Below are 20,000 nucleotides of genomic sequence, written 5' to 3'. Positions count from 1 at the left end.
AGTAATTTCTGAGCACAGAGTTAGGAGTAATCCTGAGAACTTCCAGGTGTACCCCAAAAAGAAAATGAGGGGACAAGGGAGAAGTGAACTTGAAATGACAGAAAAAGTGGTAGATGGTTCTGGACACTTTATTTCTCACTATATATTTATATTTTTGGGTTACACCCAGTGCTGTTTAGGGATTGCTCCTGGTTCTGCACTCAGAAATCGCTCCTGGCAGGCTCTGGGGATCATATTGGATGCTGGGAATAGAACTCAGGTCCATCCTGTGTTGGCCCGCATGCAAAGCAGATGCCCTACTGCTGTGCTCTCTATCCAGCTCCCTCACTGTATTTGTATTTTATTTCATTTTATTAAGGAACCTTGATCTTCAAAGCTGTCATAGTAGGGTTTTTTTTTTTTTTTTTTTTTTTTTTTTGGTTTTTGGGCCACACCCAGCGGTGCTTAGGGGTTACTCCTGGCTGTCTGCTCAGAAATAGCTCCTGGCAGGCACGGGGGACCATCTGGGACACCGGGATTTGAACCAACCACCTAAGGTCCTGGATCGGCTGCTTGCAAGGCAAACACTGCTGTGCTATCTCTCCGGGCCCCATAGTAGGGTTTTAGGCATACAATGTCCAGCATCAAGTCCCACCATCCACATCAGCTTCTGTCACCAATATCCCCAGGTTCCCTCTCACACACCCCAACCCCCACCTGCTTCCTTGACAGGCAGTTTTTTGTTTTGTTTTGTTTTGTTTTTTATTTTTGGGACATACCTGGCAGTGCTCAGAGGTTATTTCTGGCTCTGTGCTCAGAAATTACTCCTGGCAGGCTCAGGGGACCATATGGGTTGTCGAAGATTGAACCCAGGTCAGATGCATGCAAGGTAAACACATTACCTGCAGTACTATTGGTCTGACCATGACAGGCACCTTTTTAAATTACTTTATTATAGTCAAAGTTGCAGGCTTAGAGTAGTATTGGGCTGGATTTTAGACTCTTTAGCTCACTCACCTTTGCTTTAGTAGAGTATCTTGAACACCTTGATGGTTGTGAAGGTTGTTAGACATCAAAATCAGAAATCTTAGCATTATTGTAACCATGGGCCCTAAAAAAAATAATAATGCTGTACTCACTGTTGAGAAAAAAAAGTAAAAAGGTCTTTCAATTGATAGAAAGTGGAGAAAGCATCTTACTGTTTAATCTTGCATTTCTTTGGCTACTTTTGGGATAGAGTAGACATCCCTGTTCTTTAAGTGGGGAGTGGGGCTAGCTTTATGGTGATAGCATTTTGATGGTACAGGGAGCAATCAGTCATTCTCTTTTGGGTTCCCAGAGCTGTCCCTGCTTCCTCCAGCGTCCTGGGACACTCAGGCATGTCTACTTGACATGCTGCAACTTGGCCTTCTGACGACCTCCATATTCCTCCTTCCTTCTCAGAGACTGACATTCCAGTGAGGCATTAGGTTTTCAGTGTTTCTGGGCCTCATTTCAGCCATGGGGAATTAGGTAAATTATTGCAAAACAAACACCGATTAATAGGGATATATTGAAAAGCAAATACACTTCTAGATGCCTCAGGGTTGGCGTATTTTTAGTTTCTGTTTCCAGCACATGGGTTCAAATTCATTCATTGCTTACTTTCTGGATGAAGAGCCCAGAGCCAGCATGAACCTGATTTGTATAAGGGGAAAAAAATTACTGGAGAAAGATTATGGATAAAAATTGTTTTAAGGCTGTTTCAGTTAGATGAGGGTAAAGAATAATGGTAACTTCAGTCAAGTTACCTCATTTTTTCTGAGTCCAGGTTTTTCTCTTCTGCAAGTAATAACAATAATGAAAATAATTTAAAGCATAGAGAATTTTGGGGGCCCTCCAGCAGATTCAGTATGCCCTGGGGCCAGTCCCAGTGATTCTCCTCAAACAGGCTCTTCATTCTACCTGAGGCCCTAGAAGGAGGTGTTGGTCAGGCCCTGCAGTGCTGGGGATGACTGATGCTCAGAACTTTCATGGGCTGCTACTAGTGATGCTTTGGGGACCATGTGGTGCCAGGGATGGAACCAGGCTGTGGCACTGTAAGTCAGATTTCTTAAGTCCTGTGTTACTTCTCCAGCACTAAGGGAACTTTTGTAGGCATTCATTTTGTAGGCAACAATTTCTAGAAAAGTTAACATCTGAACTATTCCAGGCACTCACATACCAATTATATTATTTTGTGGGATTTTGTGTCTAGTGTTCTTTCTATTCAAGAATACTAAGACATTCCTAACCACCATCTGGGGAGGATCAGATGGAAGATTATGCCCTGAGATAGGCCGAGGGACAGCATAGTGACAGATATGCTGTAATTGTTCCTTAAGTTTAGTGCTTCTGGGGGTGAGATTTCAGCATGTTTGTCAGATTTTGAAAACTTGTTCTGGTTTTGCATTAGGAGTCAATGGAGGTGATTCTCACTGTGAAACCATTGGCACTTATCAGTCCTGGCCCATGCACTATTGAAACTCATCTCTCAGGGCATCTCAGGGCCTGTAGGCTGGGAGGTGGGTAATGCCCCAGGTGGCTTCAGTGAGCCTTACCTTGATTTTCACCTTTTATTTCTCTTTGGTATTTTCTAGGGTTCTAGAGAACCTTTGGATAATTCTTTTTTGTTTGTTTGTTTGTTTGTTTGTTTGTTTTTGGGTCACACCTGGCAGCTTAGGGGTTACTCCTGGCTCTATGCTCCGAAATCACTCCTGGCAGGCTCGGGGGACCATATGGGATGCCGGGATTCGTACCCACTGTCCTTCTGCATGCAAGGCAAACACTTTACTTCTAAGCTATCTCTCCGGCCCCAAAGGTAATTCTTGATTTTTGAGTTTCAGCATTTATACATGCTTTTATGAATCTCATTAAAGCCTCAGTAATTGATTTAAAGTAGCATTTTTATCCTCATACTGCAGAAAACCCAGCCAAGCTTCAGCAGAAACATACTTTAAGGCGAAGGTGGTGGCAGAGGGCTTGAACCTGGGTGACATTTTTCTCCCTTTCTATATAGTTTTTTTTTTTTTTTTTTTTTTTGGTTTTTTGGGTCACACCCAGCAATGCTCAGGGGTTATTCCTGGCTCTACGCTCAGAAATCACTCCCGGCAGGCTCGGGGGACCATATGGGATGCCGGGATTTGAACCAGCGACCTTCCGCATGTAAGGCAACCGCCTTACCGCTGTGCTATCTCTCCGGCCCCATAGTTTTATGATTTGTTGGGAGATCTTTACTCACTTTCCATTTACTCAACTATGTAGTTTTTATATTGGAGTGTGTGCCACATACCTACCTGCTGGTGCTCAGGGCTTACTTCTGGCTCTTCGTTCATGTCACTCCTGGAACGGTGTCTTTTTTTTTTTTTTTTTTTCCTGGACGGTGTCTTACGCATGCTGACTTGAGTTTGGTCTCTGGCATCCTGTACACATGTTATTTTGCCTATTCTATACTTAGTTTCTCTGGCAAGAAAGATTCTTACGTCTCATTTCAGGTCTAGCCTGATTAGGCTTCCACGTTTTTGACGCAGGCTTCTTACTTTTTCCCTTTAATGAAGAAAAAAAATTTCTTCCTTGATCTAGACCTTTAAGTTTAATTGTGGGGTCAAGGGAATTTTATGGAAATTTGTAAATCCTATACCTGCATGTTGACTTTTACTATTGTTTAGTAAGTGTTGGATGTTAAGAATCATCTTTACTAAAGGGAAAAGCAGGAGTAATGATCAAAACTTATTAATAAGCTTGATGGTGAGTACTTGGATCATAGTATGCCACCAGTATGTGAGTTACTCTTTTAGGATAACTGAATGCATATGGGTTAAGTCATTAGACTTACTATCTTACTAAGCAGGTATCACTCCAGTTCTGTAAAGTACACATATGCCAGGCTAATTTAAAGAGGACTTATATTCTATTTTTCTTTTTTTAATTTTTAACATTTTCTTTTTTTTTAATTTTAATTTTATTTTATTGAAACCATTGTAATCTACAAAACCCTTCATAGTTGAGTTTCAGAGACACAGTGAATCAGGGCCATTCCCACACCAGTACTCACCTCCTTCCACCATTGATCCCTACATACTATACCACCACCCTTTCCCCCTGGCCTGCCAGTATAACAGGCCCTTTTAAATTTAGATTCTTGAAGTTTAGATTTCTTGATTCTATTGTTGTTGACTTTGGCTTGGATATTTAGTTCTGTTCTTTTGTCTCCACCAGCATCTGAGACCACTTGATCCCTGGTCCCATTCTTTCCCCCCCCCCCCACCACACCCGTTTGATGCTCAGGGGTTACTTCTGGCTAAGCGCTCAGAAATTGCCCCTGGCTTGGGGGGACCTTATGGGACGTCGGGGGATCGAACCTTGGTCCTTCCTTGGCTAGCGCTTACAAGGCAGACACCTTACCTCTAGTGCCACCTCGCCAGCCCCCCCTTTTATTTTTCTTTTTAATTTTATAGAAACATGCAGCAATATGAAATAAAAGAAAGTAATCTGTGTTTCAAGGTTCTATGAAAGCAGCAGGAGCTCCTACGTAAGAGTAAAAAGAAGAAAAAAATAAAGAAGAAGAGAAAACAAAAAATAGGGACCAGAGAGATAACACAGTGGTAGGGCATTTGCCTTCTGCACAGCCGATCCAGGACGGATGGTGGTTCGAATCCTGGCAACCCATATGGCATCCCTGAGTCTGCCAGGAGTGACTTCTGAGCACAGAGCCAGGAGTAACCCCTGAGTGCTGTCGGGTATGACCCAAAATTAAAAAAAAAAGAAAACAAAAAATAAAGGTGTGTGTATGGGGCAGGTTCTTTTTTTTTTTTTTTTTTTTTTTTTTTTTTTTTTTGTGCATAGGCACAGCAAAAGTTGGGGAAAATAAAAAGGAAAACCTTTGGCCTAAAAACAGGGAGACCCTACCCATGAAGCATCTTGCTTCATTATGGGCTCCAGGTACTAAGTTGTCTAACCCCAAAGTCTTTCTTTATGGCAAAAGTTCTTCTCAATCATGGCTGTTGAAGTCAGGTTTCTGTAATTAGAGATTTTTTTTCAGAGCATCTTCTGGTTTCATCTCACCATTAGTTGGCGATGCAGGGAACCCTGCCCTGAAAGCAAGTTGTTGTTATTTAGCATTAAGGCCTTTTCTGGTAGAAGTTTGATTCCTGGTGCGGTGCAGAAAACAGTGCTGGTTCCATAGATGGGATACAAGGTTCAGGGGTGAATGACTGATGTCCAGTCAGCTGAAGGCTAAGTCAAGTAACTATGACAAATGTTCAGGATGTAAGGCCCCACTGCAATATAAAATTTACGAGTTCCTAACCGTATTAGACAAGAACTTCTTCCTATAGAGTTTCCCATTTTAATGTGCCTATGTAAAAAGGAACAATGCCACATGATACCATCTGGGTGTAAAAATAACAAGTTAAACAATCCCTATAACCCAAACTCCGAACCCTAGAGAAACTTATCTACGAGAATTTCCTACTGTATGATCCTAAAAAGGGACAGGGAAAACTACCTCTGCATAAGGAAATACACAACAAGAATTATACCTATTGGGAAATATATCTAAAAAAATATATGAAGGAGATATACACATTCCTTTTAAGTCTTTTGAAATAGTCAGGTGGGGGATGGTAAAATTTGGAGCACAGCTTCAGCCTGCGATATGGTCTTGTTGAATCTGAGTCTGAAAAAACAGCTCCCAGCAGTCATGGATCAGGAAATGTCTTCGAGCTGGTGATTTCTCAAAAACCTAATCTGATAGTGAGCAACAGTCCACAGAGAAAGGAGGTGGGAGAAAAAGGGCTGCTGAGAGCAAATGAGCAGCAGTAGAGGTTTTAGCTTCTTCCTGGGCTGAGGCAAGGCAGGCTGGGAAGCTGTCTTTTCGCTTTGGGAGCTGGTTGGCAGCTGATTGGCGTAGGGGGAAATGTTCTGGTTTCTGAGGAGTTTAGAGCTGAGGGTAAAAGGGTTTAATGGGGGGGATAATTGATCAAGGGTGAGAGAGTGAAGGGTTAAAATATGATTTGTAAAGTGGTAAACGGTGGGGTGGGGAAGGGAGGGTTATATATAACGGGGAAGGACCATATACAACATAGATATTATGTATATTACAGACAGACATAGAGGTGGCCAACTCATACTGTCATGCACACACATAGATAATGAAGATAAGATCGGTTACAGTTGAAAAGCTGACCCAGGTGGTATGAGTCAGAACACTTATAAAGTACAAAGCCGACAAGTCAGATGAAAAGGTTTTCCATTTTCTAGGCAAATCATCATTGGTGAAGGGAAACTTTATTGAAGAAAGGCTTCCTGGGTTAGATTGTTTATAGAGTATTCTTAACACAATCATAATTTTCAAGTCTAGAATACTAATCAATATAGCAGTGAGCACTGTAAAAGGAGCTACCCCATGAAGTATTGTAATAGGTCTTGAGCATCCAGGTTCCTTTCCTGAAAGCAAACTGAAATCATGAACGTTATTTATTATATAATAGTAAACTAGCTTGAATTGAAAATAAATTACAGTAACATACTCAGTGAATGAGCAGTGTAGCAGGAGTGTATGGCGTGCAGTTACCTATTCCAATTTTATCTGTGCACATAAACATTAGGTCATATTAGCAGACATAATCAAATGGCAAATGAATAGATTAGAATATTTGGCAAGACATCTTAATGAGCACTGTCTTTTGAGTCTAATATAAAATAGCACTGCAATTGCTTAACAGTGTGACCAAGCTGTATCTCCAAGAATCACTGAACAAAAAGACCAAGATATTATTGTAGACATATTAAAATCAAGACACTAAAAAAAATTTTTTTTGGGGGGGGGGGTCACACCCGACGGTGCTCAGGGGTTACTCCTGGCTGTCTGCTCAGAAATAGCTCCTGGCAGGCAGGGGAACATATGGGACACTGGGAGTCGAACCAACCACCTTAGGTCCTGGATCGGCTGCTTGCAAGGCAAACACCACTGTGCTGTCTCTCCGGGCCCGACACTAAAAATTTTTATAGTGAGTACTGTAGTGGGAGTCCATGTCTTCCAAACACCTTCTGCACCTGTTTCTGCAGATAAAAGCATTAGAACATTATTATAGACATCAATAAAGACAGTTGATTGGATGTCTACTCAATCCAAACAGCTGTATTTGTTGCTGCAGGTTTCTTTGAAGTATAGAAAATAATATAAGCTTTTGTGTTTCTCCTCTTCCACTTATTTCCTTTTCTTCTTGCTATACTCTGGGGCCAGTGGTATATGAGACAACTACCATTTAGACCATTGTGTTTCTTCATGTGGATATTCTAAATACCACATATAAGTTATAGCATTCTGTATTTATCTTCCTTCTGGCTTACTTCTTTTAACATATTATCTTCTAGTTCCACCCATGTTGCTGCAGATTGCATGACTGCATTATTCCTTACAGCTATGTAGTATTCCATTATATATATGTACTACATCTTCATGACCCACTTGTCTATTGTTGGACATCTAGGTTGATTCCAAGTCTTAGCTATTGTACAGAGTGCTGCAAAGAATAGCGGTGTGCATACATTCTTTTGGATGAATGCTTTTCTGTCCTGGGGAGAGATAGGGGGATTGCTGGGTCATAAGGCAGCTCAGTTTTGAGATTAGTGAGAACCCTCCATACTGTTTTACATAGGGGTTGGATCAGGTATATGTTTTTTGGGGAGTGGGGGGAGTCACTCCTGGCAGCGTTCAGGGATTCCTCCTGGCTCTACGCTCAGAAATCGCTCTGGCAGGCTCAGGAATCACATGGGATACCAGGATTCGAACCACCGTCCTTCTGCATGCAAGGCAAATGCACTCACTACCTCCATGCTATCTCTCTGGCCCCTGGGTATATGTTTTTTAAACATATTTATTTTTTTATTTAAAAAATAAAATAAAAAACATGGTTACAAGGTTGAAGAACATATTTATTAAAGGTAATGCTGCAAATCAGAACATAACATTATGATATATGTAGATTATTTAATAAAAAAGATCTCAAAACAAGAATACTCTGGTAGATTATGACAGATTCAGAATAGTCATCACAATTTTTAGTGTGATCTAGTTAATGGAATTCACAGTTACTAAATATTCATTTTATATTTTTTTACATTTTAAATTTTATTTTAAACCTTTGTGATTTACAGAGTCCTTCATAATTGGATTTCAGATAAAAAGTGAATCAGGGCCATTCCCACCACCAGTGTCAATCTCCCTTCACCATTGTTCCCAAGAATTCATTCTATACAACCAACTTTTGCCTCCTGGCCTACCAGTATAACAAGCTCATTTAAGTTTAAATAAATTATTGTAGTGTGGGTCTCTTGAATATATTGTTGTTTGGCTTGGATATTTAGGTTTCTCTTTTTTTCTTAATCAATGCACCTGAGATCACTTGGCCTCTGGCCCCCATCCTTTTTTTTTTTTTTTTCTTCTTAATTTTATAGAAAAATGCAGAAATATGAGGTAAAACAAAGTAATTCGTGTCCCAAGGTTCTATGAAAAAGGCGGGAGCTTCTAGAAGATAAAAAAAGAGGGATATGTATGATGGTGGCAGTTTTTTTTTTTTTTTTTTGCATAGGCACAGCAAAAATTGGGGAAAATAGAAAGGAAAAACTAAGTTGTTTAACTCCAAAGTCTTTCTTTATGATCCCAGGAAAAGTCCTCCTCAATCATAGTTGTCATAGTCAAGCTTCTGTAACTAGAGATCTTGCAGACACCCTATATTGGAGTCAGGATGTCATAGAGCGTCTTCTGGACTCATACTGTTTTTCTTAGAGCTTACAAATCTAGGAGTGGTAGCACAGTGGTAGGACGTTTGCCTTGCACACGGCTGATCCAGGACGGACTCGGGTTTGATCCCTGGAATCCAATAGGGTCTCCTGAGCCAGGAGTAACCCCTGAGGGTCGTTGGGTGTGGTCCAAAAAAAAACTGACCCAGTGCTTCAGTGTACAGCTATGTTTTTGCTTGCTTAGTGACATAGTTCTTGTGATGATCAACCTTTTGACAATCTCTGAAAATACAGGGGCTCAGAGAGATAATACAGGTGGTGAGGCACTTGCATGCAGCTACTTTGGCCGCCCCAGTGCAATCAGACATGGCTTGGGATTGCTTTTGATCACAGAGCCAGGGATAGCTCCTGAGCACAGGCAGGATGGCCTAACCCCCACTTCTCTTTACTCCACTGCAACCAACAGGCCACCGACAATTCAAAAGGATTAATTTCAGGAAATCCGATGCAATTTAATTATAAAAAAATTCAAGATAAACAAAAGTGTTAGGGGCCAGAGAGAGGTAAAGTGCTTGCTTTGAATGTGACTGACCTGAGTTTCATCTCTGGCATCCCATCTGGTCCACTGAGCACTGCCAAGAGTGATTCCTGATCACCACTGGGTGTGGCCCCCAAACAAAAACAGATCTAAAACAAAACAAAACAAAACAAAAAAACACCCCCCAAAAGTAGTGTCACATGTTGCCCCAGATTAAAACTGCATCACTTCCTGGGACTCCGGGGCAGAGTGTGGGTGAAATTGGGGGCAACAAGGGTCTCATGTAGGGCCCAATCCAGACACCAGAATCATAAATACAGGTAGTCGCTAAAGTAGATCATTAGGTTATGGTAGAGTTGGGCTGGCACTGGGCTTTTTGCTTTTCCTTCTTTCTGGAACAAACTAAGAATGGCTGGTTGATTATCCTATGTTCCTTTTATCTGGATACGAAGTACAATAAATAGCCCTGTAGGTGTTGCTGCAGTGTGGAGAAGTCACTGCAGGGCCGTGGGAAAGAGGCAGCCCAAAAACCAAAAAGAAAGGGTTGGGGGACTGCATGTTGTGGAGGTCTCCTGTGAGGCCCTTTCATTTGTGATGTGATTGCTCATGGGACAAAGGGTTCTGGGCGTCTTGTGGCCTGTTTGGTCGTGCCCAGCAGAAATCTTGGCGAACAGCTTGGTTAGCACAGGCAGGCTGATAGATAAGTGCCAGAGAGGAGAAGGGATAGTGACAGGAAACACACATCCCAGTACATGCCCTGCTGATAAAAGAGGGTCCCCACCCTGGTGTGACAGTGCTGACCTGGAAACCTCTGCTTAACAGCTTAATAGTCTGGTTCCAGCAATTGTGTATGGCTGGTGCTGTGCTGGGACTTACACTGTCCCCTGAGTGAGAGCCTCCAGCTCTGAGATCCATCTATCCATCTTTACCTTTGCTGAGATTTCCTCTTGGCCCTTAGCTTCTAGGATTGCCACAAAACATAGAACTATAAACAAACACAAGCCAGGTTTCCCTTCCTGTCTCAGCACAGTAATGTGTGAATTTCTGTCTGGCTATCTTCCTCCTCTCCCACCTTTTCCCCCCTCCCTCCCCCCCCCCATTGCTGAGGCAACCCTCCTCCTAGTTTGTGGGTCCCTCAGCTCTGTCCCTTGAGACATTTGTGGCAGCTCTCACCTTTTTCACTCAGCTGGCTCCTGACAAACCACTTTCAGGCATTGTTTCCTGGCCTCAATTCTCTTTTCTTTCCCCAGCCCGTGCCCAGAGTGCATCTGTAAGGAAGGTGGTTTCTTCCTTCATTTACGTGGCTTTAAATGCATGGATGTGATAGTTTGGTTTAGAAGCCAGCTTTGTGTCCATTATTTAGCAAGTCCTCATGTGAGGGCATGCTGTGCTCATGGTTTCCTTTAGATATCTTCCCAAGAGCAGGTTTGTCTGGCAGGTGCATGTGAGTTCTTGGCACATATTTCTGGCATTTTGACATTGGACATCTGTTCTGCAGAGTTGTCTTTATGAGAAGTACTCCACACCCTGGAGACTTTAGAGTCTTGGGAGTGGGTCGTGAGTGGTTTATGTGTAAAGTCAGCAACCCCAAACTATAAATGTGGCTTTATTTGTCTGCAGAGTATCGTGTCAAAGAATGCCTTGCAGTATCGTGGAAATTCCCAGCATGATGCCCAGGAGTTTCTGCTTTGGCTTTTGGACCGAGTTCATGAAGACCTCAATCATGCTGTGAAGCAGAGTGGTCAGCCACCTCTGAAGGTGAGGACTTGGAGCGGGGCACTGAGGGGGGAGCGGAGTTTGTTAGCAGCCTCTGAAGGTGGGCCTGTGGGGTGGGACAGGGTGCTGACCTGGGAGATGAGGGTTGTTTCAGCAAAGGTCCCTTGGGGAGATGGTACTATTTGTAGTTAGTTCAGATCGTGAAACCGACAATGGCTCCTGGACTATGTTAGCTTCCTCAATGCTGGACAGACACCGGCTGACAATGTTGAAGGGATTAGTATGGAAACATTGTATGCCTGAAAACCAGTTAATGAAGGGCAAAACCATAGCACAGTGGATAGGGTTCAATACCTGGCATCTCATATATATGGTCCCCTGAGCCTACCAGGAGTGATTCCTGAGCTCAGAGCCCTGAGCACTGCTGTGGTATTGCTCTGCACATCCCCTACCCCAAATCAAAACAAAAGTATACATTTTCCAAGGAGTTTTCTTTCTTTCTTTCTTTTCTTTGCCACACCCATGGCATTCATTGGTTACTCTTGGCTCTACACTCAGAAATTACTCCTTGGCTGGGGGACCATATGGGATGCCGGGGATCGAACCCGCATCTGTCCTGATTCAGCTGTGTGCAAGGCAAACTCATTGTCCTACCACTGTGCTACCACTCTGGCCCTCCAAGGGACTTTCTAACAAGAGGGATAGGTGTTATAGGTATGTCTAAAATTAAGTGATTCTGGAGCCTGAGTGATAGTACAGTGGTTAGGGCATTTACTTTGCATGATACTGACCCAGATTCTATCATTGGCACCTCATATGGTCCTATTAGCTGCCAGAAGTGATCTCTGACTGAGCACAGAGCCAGGAGTAAGTCCTGAGCATCACTGCATGTAACCCCCTCCTCTTAAAAAACCAAAACAAACAAACAAACAAACAAAACCCCCAAAAAACCCAAACTGTAAAAACTCTCCCAGAACCAAGTGATTTCATTGTTTCTTTTTTCTTTTTTCTTTTTTCTTCTTTTCTCTCTCCTCTCCTCTCCTCTCCTCTCCTCTCCTCTCCTCTCCTCTCCTCTCCTCTCCTCTCCTCTCCTCTCCTCTCCTCTCCTCTCCTTTTCTTTTCTTTTTTTCTCCCTCTTTCCCTCCCTCCCTCCCTCCTTCCCTCTCTCCTTCCCTCCCTCTCTCCCTCCTTCCTTCCCTCCCTTTCATTTTTGGGCCACACCCAGCACCACTCAGGGGTTACTTCTGACTTTGTACAAAGCTGAAAAATCACTCCTGGCAGGTTCTGGGGAACCATGTGGAATGCCGGGGACCAGGGATCAAGCCCAGGTTTGTCCTGGGTAGGCTGCATGCAAGGCAATGCCCTATCACTGTGTTTTTGCTCTGGCCCTTCATTCTAGCTGTAAAAAGTAGAAATTTCCTTTCTGTTTTAGTGAGACTAATAGCTTATTGATCTGTAGAATGCATAAATAAAAAGAAAACTTTTGTACATTTCTGCTGTTTGGGTTAGATTGAATGTAGAAACTGAATGCCAAGAATATGTATTTTTGGGGGGACCACATCAGGCGGTGCTTAGGAATTGAATTACTCCTGGGGCCCCAGAGATCGATTCTGGGTCAGTTGTGTGCAAGGCAAGTGCCCTGAAAACAGGACCATCTCCCGGCTCTTCCCAAAATATTTGTTCTCAGTTTTTATGCTTATGACCTTGACATAGTGCTAGAAATATTTTTTATAAAGGAAATAATGAATACTGAAGAGTTACTTTCTTTTTTTTGTGTGTGTGTTTTTTTTTTTTTTTTGGTCACAGGGGGTTATTCCTGGCTCCAGGCTCAGAAATTGCTCCTGGCAGGCATGGGGGACCATGTGAGGCGCCGGGATTCGAACCGATGACCTCCTGCGTGAAAGGCAAACGCCTTACCTCCATGCTATCTCTCCTGCCCCAAGAGTTACTTTCTTTTCTGCTTTTAAAGCTATGGGTACTTCTGTTCCTAGTGACTCTGAGCCTTAAATTTTACCTTTCTGGTTTCTGTAAGTTGTTCCATTATCCTGAGTTAAGGTGCTTCGGTGCCAGAACACCTTTTTCCATCACACACAAGCTATAGCTTGTGCCTGAGCCTTAACTCAAGGTCAAGCTCTTTGTCTCATTTATCTGTGGGTCTTAATGCTCCTCCCAAGCACTCTCTACATGTAGCCCCAGATTCTCAGTCCTTAGGAAAAAGTTCAGTGAAATTTGCATTGTAGCAATTTGGCACCAGAAGGAGCTTGGAGCATGGTGGGGATAATGGGGAAGATCAGCAGTGTGTATGTCGGGATCAGCAGGGCCCAGATAGAACCACAAGGTGGGTTCCTGGGATTCAGATCTACATCTGAGTTTGGCATGAGCTTGTAAAGAAAATCACTCTCTTTATGACTATTCTAGGTTCGTCTTCAACCCCAGACTTTGTACTTCTACTCTTCCTCTCTTTTTCTTTTCAGCCACCATCAGAGACCGACATGCTGCCAGAAGGACCATCTTTTCCCATCTGTAGCACTTTTGTCCAAGAGCTTTTTCAGGCCCAGTACAGGTACGAACAAGTTGGGTTCCCTCTGCTGTTGTCTTCTTGGCATCATTCCAGGAGATCTTAACGAGTCTCTCATCTTTGTTTCTGAAGATCCTCTTTGACATGTCCTCACTGTCAGAAGCAGAGCAACACTTTTGACCCTTTCCTCTGCATTTCTTTGCCAATTCCTCTGCCACACACAAGGTAAGAACAGGGCTTTATAAAGTCAAGACTGTGTAAGCCTGCAGTGTTTCTTTCCTCCCGGTCTTCTCTTCTTAGGTCTTCTGTTTTTTTTTTGGGGGGGGGGGGTTTTCGGGCCACACTCGTTTGATGCTCAGGGGTTACTCCTGGCTAAGCGCTCAGAAATTGCCCCAGGCTTGGGGGGATCGAACTGCAGTCTCGATCTTTCCTTGGCTAGCGCTTGCAAAGCAGACACCTTACCTCTAGCGCCACCTCGACAGTTCTTAGGTCTTCTTAGTGAGGCAGCCTATGTCATTAGTGAGGACTAGAATCCTTCAGGCCTTGTCAGCACTTCCCAGGACATGTGTGTGTATCTGTGGGGTTGGAGGTTCACAGGGTTCCTGGATATGGGTATTGTTTGTGAGCTGGTCATTATCCACTGACCTTAAAGCAGGACACTGGGGTGGTATCTGTGCCTTTTGAGTCTCTTGAGACCTTACATTGCAGTGTTCGTATGTTGCTTGATTTTAAAATAGTTTCTCAGTGGGCTCGGAGAGATAGCACAGCGGCATTTGCCTTGCAAGCAGCCGATCCAGGACCAAAGGTGGTTGGTTCGAATCCCGGTGTCCCATATGGTCCCCCGTGCCTGCCAGGAGCTATTTCTGAGCAGACAGCCAGGAGTAACCCCTGAGCAATGCTGGGTGTGGCCCAAAAACCAAAAAAAAAAAAAAAGTTTCTCAGCAAGTTACCTGGTTTTAAAGAAAACATCTAGCACAAAACCTCGACTTGATGGGTCTTATGTTTTGCTTCAGAAAAATTGCCTTTCTAAAGACCTCTTGCTTATAGTTATGTTTACATCCAAAGGAAGCTTTTTCATTTGGCTTCCAAATAAAGGTGTGGGTTTTGCTTCAGTTATGTGTTTGGTCTCAGCTCGTGTTTGGTTTGACTGTTTTTGTTGAAATGTATGGACTAATGAGAAGATCTGACTTTGATCTGTACAGGCCTCTCTATGTCACTGTAGTGTATCAAGGGAAATGTTCTCACTGCATGAGGATCGGTGTGGCCGTGCCTCTGTCTGGGACTGTCGCCAGACTCCGGGAAGCAGTGTCTATGGAAACAAAAATCCCCACTGAGCAGGTAAGAGGGCCTGCAAAGGCCCATCACACACGAGCCACAACAGCATTGCTTCTTGTTCCTCTGGAGTTTCCTAGCAGTTCTCTGCCAGTTATTGACTTGATAGACATTTAAAATCTGTGGCTTCCAGTATTAAGAAAAAAAAAACCTGGCTAGGTGAATGTGAGTTCTTGGTTTGATTCTTGGCATTGCCAAGAAGAAAAGAAAATTCACAATTTAAAAAAGGAAAGTTTCATGCTTTTTGTGTATATAGTTATATAGTATATACATATAACATATATGTAAATATAATATATAAAATATACAATTATACATATATTAAATATATTTATATATTTATACATAACTAAAACTATAAATATATTTAAAATGGAAGCTGTGACTTGACACCAATACCTTCTCTTAAGCTAAATATAATTTATATTTATATACAATATAATTGCTTTGCTTAGTAAATCATTCTGATGGGGGCTCGAGTGATAGGAGAGCAAGTGGGTAGGACACTTGTCTTGTACCTGGCCAGCCTAGGTGGATCCCTGGTATACTGTATGGATTTGAGCTCACTAGGAGTTATCTTTGAGCACAGAGCCAGGATTAACCCTGAAGTACTGGGTGTGGCCTAAAACCAAAACAAAATCATTCTTACGGATTCCTGTGCCAGCTATAGGAAGAGCATCCAGTGGTATTTTAAGTTGAGAAAACTAAGACATTGACTTTTGAAACCCATCTTGTTATGATAAGGATGAGCATCTTGCTGGAATGGTGCATAATAAATGCTTAATTAAGCTTATTTTTTGATTAAATCTGGATAGTTTTTTATATTGTTGAAATGAGAAATGTAAGTGTGTCTTCTCTCACTCTTCTTTTTGGGTACACATTTTATAAGTAATTTTATGTAAATGAATCCCAAATATTAAATACCTCTGACCTCTTTGTGATTGGACATATATATTTATTTTTTATATATGTATATACACATATATGTTCACACACATATATACACATACAATTTTAATTCATTATTAAACAGTTTTGCTTAGAAAAGTAATTCCTAGTTAGTATGCTTGAGGCAAGATGACTTAGCATGAATAGCTTCTCCTTAGTCTCTGGTGTAAGCTGCTGTGTAATCACTTGAAAAATAAAGGTGTTTTGTGCTTTGCCCTCATGTGGCCTCCTTTGGGATGTTGCCACAGTAAACCTGATACAGTCAGCACTGATTCCTTAAAACAGATACTGCATGTTGTCAGGCCAAGTGTGGGCACATTGATAACATATTCACATTCCTTTTTACTCTGAAGAGCTTATTGATTCTTTTTACCCCCTTAGGATGAGGGGAAAACACAGGCAAATCTGGCTGTATGGTTAAGATTTCTGGTGTCTGTCTGTCTGTCTGTCTGTCTCTTTCTCCCTCTCCCTCTCTCTCCCCTTCTCCCTCATTCCCTCCCTCCCTCTCCTTTCTTTACTCTTAACTCTTTTTCGTACTCTCTTTTTTCTTTTTTACTTGACCACAGTATTCGCTGCTACTATACATTTCATTTTGGTGCCGATAGTTTATTATTAGTCACACCTGCTTAGTTGTGGTGGTTGTGCAGTTTTGTTTGCAGTGCTTGCAGGGGTCACTGGAATGCATGTATGTGCTTATGGGGGCTGTATTTCTGGCACAGGGCTAAGCTAGTATAGTGGTAATTTGTGATGCTTGGGAGTTGTGTGCTTTAGTAGCACTGCTTGCACACTCCTGGTTGTGTTCTGTTGGTTGCTCACTGTAGTAGTGTTGAGGCTCCCACTGAGCAGAGCTTTGGTTGTGGGCAGCCTGAGTGGGGGGAGGGAATGAGGGGGGGAGGGAGAGAGAGAGAGAGAGAGAGAGAGAGAGAGAGAGAGAGAGAGAGAGAGAGAGAGAAGAGAGAGAGGAAAGAGAGGAGAGAGAGAGGAGAGAGAGAGGAGAGAGAGAGAGAGAGAAAGAAAGGAAGAAGGAAGGAAGGGAAAGAAGGAAGGAAGGAAGGAAGGAAGGAAGGAAGGAAGGAAGGAAGGAAGGAAGGAAGGAAGGAAGGAAAAGAAAGAAAAATAAATGTGTGTGTGTGTGTGTGTGTGTGTGTGTGTGTGTGTGTGTGTCTGATCATTAAGAGCCTTAGGAGCCAGAAAGATAGCACAGTAGGTAAGGTGCTTACCTTGCACTCAACTGACCCTGTTTCGATCTTCAGCATCCCATATAGTTCAATGAATACCTCCAGAGTAATTTCTGGGCACTGCCAGGTGTGACCCAAATTCCCAAACAAAAATGTCCTTAGAAAGAAAATGTGCCTTAAATGTTTACCTGGGCCTGTTTCTGGAGCAGCACCAGCCCCCTGAACTTCATGGACTCACCGTGTGTCACCCAAGTAGAGCGGTGCATTCAGGGGCCAGACCAGATACTGTATGAAGAAGGCTTAGCAAGACCATGTGAGCCTTTCAGGTCAGAGGCCTGATGGGTGGCAGGCTGGGCTTGGGACCCACTTGGCTGTTCTAGTCTAATGCTCATCTTTCAGCAGGCTGCTGCACACATACTGCAGACTCTGAATGTCTCCATTGTTCCCCCATTTTTTGTTTTTCTCTTCTTAGTAAAGTACTCAAATGTTCTGAAATCGCTTAGAAAATGAAAATAACTTGGGGTACAATGGGTAGAGTGCTTGACTGGCATACAGCGAGCCCCACTTTCCATCTCAGGCATCTTTTAGGGTCCTTTAGCCCCATCAAGTTTGGCCCTCTTCCCAAAGAAATACCGAAAAAAAACCTTAAACTGAGTATCTTATTAGTCAAGGTCACTAGTTTTACTAGTGGGCTATGTGTTAATTTGTTTTTGTCCTGTTCATACTCTACAATTATTATTTTGTAAAAATGGAATTACTTATACATAATTCTTTTCATTTACTTAGTTTCTTTTATATTAGCACAAATATGTGTAACTCAATCTTTGCTCTTAGCTTTGTAATTTCAGTAGGGCTATAATATAATTCTTTGTGTTGAACATTGAGTTGTTTTAATTTTCTTGCAATATAAATGTCCATGATTATTTGACTTTAGTTTGGAAATAAGAAAATGTAAGGCAGTAGGGGATAGATAGTATTGGAGTCAGTTAAGGATGCCAATGAGAGTGGTTGTGTATAGTCCCTTGAGAACAACAGATATCACCTGGCTTAGGGGTGTTGTGCCTCCAAGATTCCCCTGTCACAGGCAGCGTAGGCCTCTGTGAGGTGTTTAGGAGCCCCTTTAGGAGTTTAGGATACACCAGGCCCTGTGGACCGGAGCAGTTCCTAGTCAAAGGGAGATATCCATTTGCAGTGACTTTTTCAATTATCCGACTGCTTCCCTTCCGTCTTCCCTATCTCTAGATCGTGCTAACGGAAATGTACTACGATGGATTTCATCGTTCATTTTGTGACACAGATGACCTGGAGACCGTCCATGAAAGTGACAGTATTTTTGCCTTTGAAACTCCAGAAATATTTAGGCCAGAAGGAATTCTCAGTCAAAGAGGTAAATGAGTATTTGGAATGTTTTCATTATTCTGCCTAGGTCTGCAGGTCAATAGCACTCTAACCTAGTAGAGGGTAGGACTGGTTTTTAAAATTGCAGCAAAAGATGTATTTTTGTTGTTGTAGTTCTCTGATATCTGTTAGTAACCTATTCCCTGGAAAGAGGCACTGTGTGAGGTGAAATGACTTCCCCCTGTTTGAATGCTTCCAGTTTGTAGTTGGCTTAAAATAAACAGTGCCTTCCCTATGTTTAAACTTTTAAGTTCTTAAAATCATGGCTGTGGTGTGTTCCAGTTATTTGCTTTTCTGGACACTTGCTTAAATTTGAAACAATTCTACTGGTGTCTACTGGTGTTCATCCTTTGTTCTAGAGTAACTCGAAAGCCTTCAGGAACCCCTCAGAATGATCTTTGCCTTTCTAGATGTTCTCTCTATTCCTCCTTCATGCAGTATTTTCTTAGTTACTCTTTCTTTCTCACACTTGCCCCATGCTTTATACTTTTCCTATTGTTTGCACTGCGGACAATTCACTTTTTGGACTCTCTCTCATCAGCTTCTTATCTTTCCCAGGAGCCACCTTCCAAGTTCTTCCATCCCTCTCAGTGCTCTGGTATCACTTTCTGTTTCTGTTGAGTTCCCACCTGGACATTTGCATAGGAAATGAGGAGGTATTATTTTATTTTATTTTGTTTGTTTTTGGGTCACATAATAGCTGGCAGTACTCAGCTATTGCTCCTGGCTCGCACTCAGGAATTACTCCTGGTGATCTCAGGGGACTCATGGATGGCTGATATTGAAACCGGGTCAGTTGCATGCAAGGCAAACAACTCCCTACTATAATATCACTCTAGCCCCCAAGCATTTAATTTCTAGTAGTATGGAGGAGGAGGGAGATGCAACCCTTCTCAATAATAAGAGAAGAGAAATGAATAAGTGAACCGCCCTTCGATGGCTTTTCTTCTTTCCTGAGTTCCTATTGCCACTGATGTGCTGACAACCTGGTCACACACTTAGTTGTGGTGCTTGCGGGGGCCTGTTACTTGGTTATGGTACACTGTCGATCCCATAGTTTGTTGAGATACCAGAACTGTTATGTTACTTTGCATGTGGGTCGGGCCTGGTAACTCAGGACTTTATATTTGATGTTCTGTCACTGAGCCAATCCCTGGGTCTGTGCCATGGATATCTTTTCTTCGTTCCTTCATGTTGGTGGGACATTTAATTCCCATCTTCTCTCATCTTCTGTTTCTCTTACTTTCATTCAAATTTCCTTTTCCCTTACTGCTATGAGTGGTCCTGTTACTACCCATGTTCCAGAGCTCTTCTGGATATAGCACCATGACCCTTCATGATGAGTTCAGGTCTTGTGAACGTGCCCAGTCCCTTGAATGCCTCATCACTTTCTTACTGTGTGTGTGTGTGTGTGTGTGTGTGTGTGTGTGTGTGTGTGTGTGTGTGTCAATGGCAATAGGAACTCAGGAAAGAATTCCCCGGCATCCCATGTGGTCCCCCAAGCTAGGAGCGATTTCTGAGCGCATAGCCAGGAGTAACCCCTGAGCATCAAACGGATGTGGCCCAAAAAAATAATGAAACAAAACAAAATTAAAACAACACTAGAAGAGAGAAATTGCAAAGTTAATTT

General features: G+C 42.6%; 1 protein-coding gene across 1 annotated transcript in view; it reads left to right on the top strand.

The window, feature by feature from the left end:
* Window positions 1–20,000, top strand: part of USP31 (ubiquitin specific peptidase 31) — a 76,230-nt gene that overhangs the window by 28,094 nt on the left and 28,136 nt on the right. Inside the window, 5 exon segments of the mRNA XM_049789491.1 lie at window positions 10,901–11,038; window positions 13,471–13,559; window positions 13,647–13,739; window positions 14,717–14,852; window positions 18,215–18,359. Coding sequence (XP_049645448.1) covers window positions 10,901–11,038; window positions 13,471–13,559; window positions 13,647–13,739; window positions 14,717–14,852; window positions 18,215–18,359 — 601 coding nt within the window.

This window comes from Suncus etruscus, chromosome 15, assembly GCF_024139225.1.
Source record: "Suncus etruscus isolate mSunEtr1 chromosome 15, mSunEtr1.pri.cur, whole genome shotgun sequence".
NCBI lineage: Eukaryota > Metazoa > Chordata > Mammalia > Eulipotyphla > Soricidae > Suncus > Suncus etruscus.
Note: the sequence above shows the minus strand (reverse complement) of the source record. Positions and strands in the feature narration are given on the sequence as shown.